This window comes from Phocoena phocoena, chromosome 1 (assembly GCF_963924675.1).
Source record: "Phocoena phocoena chromosome 1, mPhoPho1.1, whole genome shotgun sequence".
Lineage (NCBI taxonomy): Eukaryota > Metazoa > Chordata > Mammalia > Artiodactyla > Phocoenidae > Phocoena > Phocoena phocoena.
Window position 1 is genome coordinate 8,848,564 of NC_089219.1, and position 6,788 is coordinate 8,855,351.

General features: G+C 61.4%; 1 protein-coding gene across 1 annotated transcript in view; it reads left to right on the plus strand.

The window, feature by feature from the left end:
* The window catches only part of DISP3 (dispatched RND transporter family member 3), a 29,660-nt gene extending 23,581 nt beyond the window's left edge, over nt 1–6,079 (plus strand). The window contains exons 15-20 of the mRNA XM_065883267.1: nt 629–755; nt 1,277–1,422; nt 3,388–3,547; nt 4,106–4,219; nt 4,649–4,815; nt 5,717–6,079. Of these exons, the coding sequence (XP_065739339.1) occupies nt 629–755; nt 1,277–1,422; nt 3,388–3,547; nt 4,106–4,219; nt 4,649–4,815; nt 5,717–6,079 (1,077 nt within the window). The remainder of the gene's footprint in view (nt 1–628; nt 756–1,276; nt 1,423–3,387; nt 3,548–4,105; nt 4,220–4,648; nt 4,816–5,716) is intronic.
* The last annotated feature ends 709 nt before the right edge of the window (nt 6,080–6,788 follow it).

Sequence of the window (6,788 nt, forward strand, 5' to 3'; positions counted from 1 at the left end):
TGGTGCCCTCGCTTGGGGTGGTCTCCCCCACTTGTACATGTTTGTGCCAGGGCTGGGCTCTTGGGCGTTGGACGGGAGAGGAACTGACACGGAGGTGTGACTAGGTCTGTGCCTGGCACTTGCTGGGTACTGAGACATGGTGGGAAGGACCGTGGACGTCGGTACCCTTGGTCATGACCCCTGCCTTGGGAAGTCAGCCTGGCTGGGTGTACAGGGTTTCAGACAGAAGGTAATTCGGGAGCCAGGTGGGGTCAGAGGAGATCTGTCCAGTCTGGACCGGGAGTCCGCAGGTGTTCAGAGGAGGGGTGGGGAGGCGGGGAGGAGAGGAGGCCTGCGCTGGAGGACAAGGGAGAGGGGAAGGCAGGGAGCCCAGGTGAGCGCGTGGTGAATAAGATCAAGGAGGGGAGGCTGAGGGGGCCCGTGCGGGTGGGCAGCAGTGGCAGCAGAGGTGCTGCCGGGGGCAGGGCAGAGCAGGCTCGGGCAGGACCGCGGGTGACCAGGCAGAGGGCTCCAAGTGCTGGCGACGACGGTAGCAGGAGCTGCCCGAGGTTCCTCCCCGGGGGTGGGGCCCAGGATTGAGTTCCCGACTCACTGAGCAGTCGCACTGGCTTGTGTCTCCTTGGGAAAGGGCAGCGTCATCTACGACAGCAGCTTTGACCTCTTCAAAGAAATCGGGCACCTGTGTCGCCTCTGCAAGGCCATCGCGGGGAACTCAGAGCTGGTGAAGCCGGGTGGGGCCCAGTGCCTGCCCTCAGGTGCGTGTGGGGGACCCGAGGGTGGACAGCCCCGAGGGCGCATGTGCCTGGCGTGAGGGCGTCTGCAGACATGCGTCCAAGCTTATGTGTGTCCACACTAGGGTGGGGGGTGTGCGAATCTTCCAGATGAGAGTGGGCTCGTGCCTAAAGGTGAACCGGCGCAGAGCCGCACGGACGTGGGGAGGTGTGCGGTGTGCAGGGCGCACCTGCAGGAGGAGCTTTTCCGGAACTGGGAGCGAGGCTGGGAGCCGGCACAGACGATGACCTGGGTCCGGCCGGGGCTCTTCCTGAGAAGGCACGAGATGTCAGTTTCTGCCCTGACGGCTAATGGGTGTTGTAGGTTTCCCGATGGCATTGCCAGTGGTTCCAGACGCTTTTTAAACTAGGAGGTTGGGGGAAGGGTGCGCGCCCCTGTGCGTACACACCCAGATGGGTAAGTACACCTGCGCAGGCAGGATGGGGGGAAGAGGTGCTCCCTTCCCGGGTCCCCGCCCCGACCCACCTCTCCCCTCTCCCCGCAGGCTACAGCATCTCCTCCTTCCTGCAGATGTTGCACCCCGAGTGCAAGCAGCTGCCTGAGCCCCACCTGCTCCCAGGGCAGCTGTCACACGGGGCCGTGGGCGTCAAGGATGGCCGAGTGCAGTGGGTCTCCATGGCCTTCGAGTCGGTGAGCCCCGGGTGGGCCGCCGGGTGCAGGGCGGTGTGCTGACCTCACAGAGCGCAGTGTCACCACGGATCCCCGGACCTCGTCCCAGACCAGAGCAGAGGGCCGGCTGAGGCCAAGAGGGGTGAAATTGCTTTGCCCAAGGCCACGGGGTTGGTGAGCGTCGGCAGCAAGTGCTAAACCAGCCGTCTGACTGCCAAGCTCGGCGTTTCTGCCACACGGGACGCCACCCACCCCCCACCACCCTCCTTCCCCGACAGCCCGAGGTCCACATCGTTTTCCGGGGACAGGTGACAGTCCAGGACGCTCCCCTCTGCCACTGTGAGGGGGCAGGTTTGGGACCACAGAGCCCCCGTGCTGGGTGCCCCCAGGAGAGATTGGAAGACAGGGGACCAGCCATTCGACACCTCACTGCTTCCTCTCTCACCCCCTAGGCTCTGCCAAGGAGACACCCATGGACACACATGTGCACACACATATACACACTTGCACACACGCACGTCCCCGACCTGGGCATTGCGGGCCTGGCCCTAGCACTTGGCACTGTGAGACTTGCCAGGTCTGCCCCTGTTGTCTCCGTGCTGAGCCCCGGGGTCCAGTCCTGGCTCTGATCCTGCTGCGCTCTGTGTCCTTGAGCAAAGCACTCATCCCCTCTAGCCTCCAGTTCCTCCTCTAAAGATTAGGGTTACGGCTCCCTGCCCGCCCTCTGGCAGTCATCGAGAAGCTAGGGTAGGTCAGTCACGTGAAGGTGTTGGGGAACGAGAATTCATGTGACAAGGGCGATTCTTGTTCTTCGGCCCCAGCCCTACTTTCTGTCCCACCACCTGTGCCACTCACTGCGCGAGCAGCCAAACCCCTGGCCACCACGAGGAGGACCCAGACCCCCTCCAAGCCCTCAGTGAGCCCCAGGCTAATGCAGACACCCCTTCAAAGCCCCACGTAGTTTTTTAAAATTGTGGTAAAATATACATGATAAAATTGGCCATTTAAGCCATCTTCAAGTGTATAGTTCAGTAATACTAAGCATAGTCACAGCATTGTACGACTGTCACCACCATCCATCTGTAAAACTTCTTATCTTGCAACACTGAAACTGTCCCCATGAAACACGGACTCCCCAGGCACCCCCTTCAGCCACCACTCTGCTTTCTGCCCCCATGGATTTGACTACAGCGGCGGAATCCCACAGCGCTGTTCTTTTCGTGTTTGGTTCGTTTCACTTAGCACAGCGTTCTTCACATCCATCCATGTTGTGGCCGGCGTCTGAATTTCCCTCCTTTTTCAAAAAGGCCGAAGCCGCAGACAGTTGGAGGAGAGAATCCCTGCTCAGCCTCCCCCACCAGCACGCAGACACACACGTGCACACAGACACGCCGTACACTGGTTTGTGCTCAGGGAGAGCAGGACTGGACCAGCGAGGTAACATATATAAACGTTCCAGAGCTGGGCGCCGTGAACCAGACAGGTCACCTGCCCTCCCGGACTCACAGTTCAGCCAGGAGAGGAGGGCCAGGTTGCCGGGCAGTGACAAGAACTGTGATGGGGAAGCACCGAGGACTCGCAGAGCCCAGAAGATGACCATCTTGGGGCATCAAGGAAGGCTTCCTAGAGGAGACGGAAACCTCACGAGGCTTGAAGGAGGGGTGGGAGCAAGCTGTGCAGAGGGCAGAGGGACAGCGTGGGCCGAGGGTGGGACACGGAGCTGGGGGGATCTGGAAGTTGGAGGTGGTTCTGTTGGAAAGGGACGGGGACTTTGCTTGAATGGGGACCTGCCGCTGCTGTGAGAGTCACACGTGCACCCAGAGGCTGGTGGGAAGTGATCTCAGATGGGCTCACCCTTCACACAGCACACTCTCTTTGCAAGTGGCCAGAGGCCAGCTGCAGCTGTCACAGAGCAGACCAGCTATCACCAGGGCAGCAGCGTGGGCCACAGCTGCCCGCCTGTCTCACTGGCTCATGTCCCCGCAGACCACGTACAAGGGCAAGTCCTCCTTCCAGACCTACTCGGACTACCTGCGCTGGGAGAGCTTCCTGCAGCAGCAGCTGAAGACGCTCCCCGAGGGCTCAGCCCTGCACCGCGGCTTCCAGACGTGTGAGCACTGGAAGCGGATCTTCATGGAGATCATAGGCAAGCGGCAGCCCAGCCCGCCGCCCACAGGGTCCCGGTGGGGTGGGTGGTGGCGGCAGGGACACGGGGAGGTGACCTAGAGCAGGAAGGGCACGACCTGGCCTGTCTGAGCCACACTGGTCTCAATTCTGGCCGAGAGCCCTGGAGAAACTGGGATGACACAGTGGCTGGGAGCGCTGATCAGAGACCAGAGTTTGGGTCCCCTCCTGCTTGGGGGGCCACATTCTCTGATCCTGACCTTGGCCACCTAAAAAGTAATGACCCTCATGGCAGTGGTCTCTCATTTGGAGCCCTTCTTGATGCCAAGCCCTGGCTGAGGCCTGACCTATGTTATCTCTTTAAACTCCAAACGAGGCCTAGGGGGTAGGTACTATCATTACCCCATTTTACAGATGAAGAAATGGGGGCTCAGAGAAGTCAAGTGGCTCACCCAGAGCGGCACAGCTAGCTGTGACGGTGCCCACCTGCATAACCCCAGTACCTCTGGTCCATGAGGGTGAGGGGACTGGGGGTGCCCCCAGTGTGGCCCAGCTGAGGGCCCCCTCCCCTCCCTTCCAGGGGTGCAGAGCGCCCTGTACGGCCTGGCCCTCTCCTTGCTCATCTGCGTGGCTGCGGTGACCGTGTTCACCACCCACGTGCTGCTCCTGTTGCCCGTACTCCTGAGCATCCTGGGTAAGTGGCCCGGGGGTCAGGAGTGGGCAGGGGGCTCGCTGGTGGCTTCCGGTCAGCAGGTTTCTCTCCACCCTTAACGGTCCCGTCTTTTCAGCGCAGGTTTCCCGACTCCCCACCCCAAGCAAAAAGAACCTCTGTCACAGTCGTTCATAGGACCGTGTGCTCCCCGGGGGGAGCCAGGTGTCACCAGGTGGTAGCTCTCGTCCCAGGGACGTGTTGCTGCACTTGTCCCCTCTTTCAGCACCACCCCCGAACCCAGCTCTCTCTGGCCCTGGCCCTACTCATCACACCTGTCACCAGAGCTGGGGGCTCCACCGTAGACGTTACCACCTTCCCCAGGGGCCCTTAGAATTTGTCCAGCAACCCTCCAGGACTGTATGGGTGGGACCAGGTCCAAGCTGCCTCCCCGCCGCCTCCCGCGCCCCGCAGGCAGCGTCTGCCTCGTGGTGACCGTCATGTACTGGTGCGGCTGGGAGATGGGCGCCGTGGAAGCCATCTCCCTGTCCATCCTCGTCGGCTCCTCCGTGGATTACTGCGTGCATCTGGTCGAGGGCTATCTGCTGGCCGGAGAGAACCTGCCCCCGCACCAGGCCGAGGTGAGCACCCTGCCTGCCCCACCGCTCCCCAGCAAATCTTCTCCCCTCTCGGTGCCAGTGAGGACCCCCAAGCGTAGCTGGACACCCCTGGTGCCAATGCCCAGCCAGGATGTGTTCCAGGAGGCTCAGTTTCCAGGGCCATTCTCCACATCCAGGAGACTCAAGTTCTAAAGCAGCTCCACCCAAGCATCGCTGTGGGTGGTGGGTGGTGGGTGGTGGGTGGTGGGCGGGCCCACTACCCCCAGCCTCTGTCTCCCTGAGTGAGCGTGAGGGGTTGAACCAGGTGATGTTCAAGGGCCCTTCCTGCTTCTCGGTTCCCTGAGTCTAAGTCTCACTCTGGAGCCCGGGAAGCAAGTCTGAGCCCTTCTAGTCGTGACCCTGAGGCCACCAACCCCTGCCCCCACTGGACCTCGTGGCTTAGGGAGGACATGCCCGTGTACCAGTGCCAAAACTAGCTCTGGGTCTCGTAAAGTTTTTGGCTTTTCTTAGTTTGGAATTGTGTTGGTGTGAAACATTCATAAATATGTAAATTAAATCGGTTATACATTTAGCTGCTCTTGGTCAGAAGGAAATCAGTTCCAATCACGGCTCACATGTTTGAGGACCTGCTGTGCAGATCATCAGTGCTCTGGTTGTCATAGCCACATTTAACGCGCCCCTACTGTGTGCTGTGCACCGTGAGCTGCTGCAGGGGAGCCGCTTCAGCTTCACGCCAACCCCAGGGAGCAGGTGCTCTTATCACCCCCGTTCACGGAGGTGGAATGGGGAGCCCGTGAGAGCAAGGCTGGCCTTGGACAGCGATGCGTGTTCATCCCGGGTCCAAGCCCCCACTCCAAAGCCCCAGGCAGGGAGGCACCCCCTCCTGCATCTGGGGCCCCAGCTTTCTCTCACCCACACCCAGGATGCCCACTCGCAGCGCCAGTGGCGGACGCTGGAGGCTGTGCGGCATGTGGGCGTGGCCATCGTCTCCAGCGCCCTCACCACAGTCATCGCCACGGTGCCCCTCTTCTTCTGCATCATCGCCCCGTTTGCCAAGTTTGGCAAGATCGTTGCACTCAACACTGGAGTCTCCATCCTCTACACGCTCACGGTCAGCACAGCCCTGCTCGGCATCATGGCGCCCAGCTCCTTCACCCGGACCAGGACTTCCTTCCTCAAAGCCCTGGGTGCCGTGCTCCTGGCAGGGGCCCTGGGGCTGGGCGCCTGCCTGCTGCTCCTCCAGAGCGGCTATAAGATCCCCCTGCCCGATGGGACCTCCCTGTAGCCCTGGCACTACGTCCGGCCTTGCACACCTTTGGTCCAGTGGGGCGGGGACGAGATGCTCGTTCTCTGACCCCAGGGGCACTTTGTTCCCAGCTTGGCTACAGCTAGTTATGTTCCCAGGCCTGGGCCAGGCGACACTCACCTGTGTGACCCACACTGCCTTCATCTCAGTGCCATCCACCGCTGGGTGGTCAAGCTGGCAGCCGCCCTGGACTATGCCCGGCGGCGGAAGAGACCAGCCTTCCCCCTGTGCCTGGTCACCATGAGGGTCAGGTGATTTTTGCAGGGGGCTTCCCTCGCACACTGCCTCAGTGCTCACAAGAACTTTCTGATGTGGGTGTTACAGTTCCCCCATTCTACAGATGTGAAAACTGAGGCATCAGGAGGCAAAGCGACTGACCTGTGGCGGCACAGCCAGAGCTGCCTCCTTCGGGGACTTTGCAGGAAGAACACAGTGGGCACAAGGGCAGGGCCTCGCGCTCCCTGCCCCCGCCTCCCCATCAGTTTTACAGCGGCCGGTGCTGGGTGGTCCTGTGATCTTCCCCAGGGCTTTTAGTCCTGGCCGGGGAGCACAGAGGGACCGGCCTGGGGTACTGCATGTCCCACCCCTGGCCCCAGCCTCAAGGGGCTCCTGCCCTTTGGAAGCCATGGGGCCCCAGCACAGCCTTCCTTACAGATCTGAGCCCCTACCTCCCCCACCTGACTCTGGG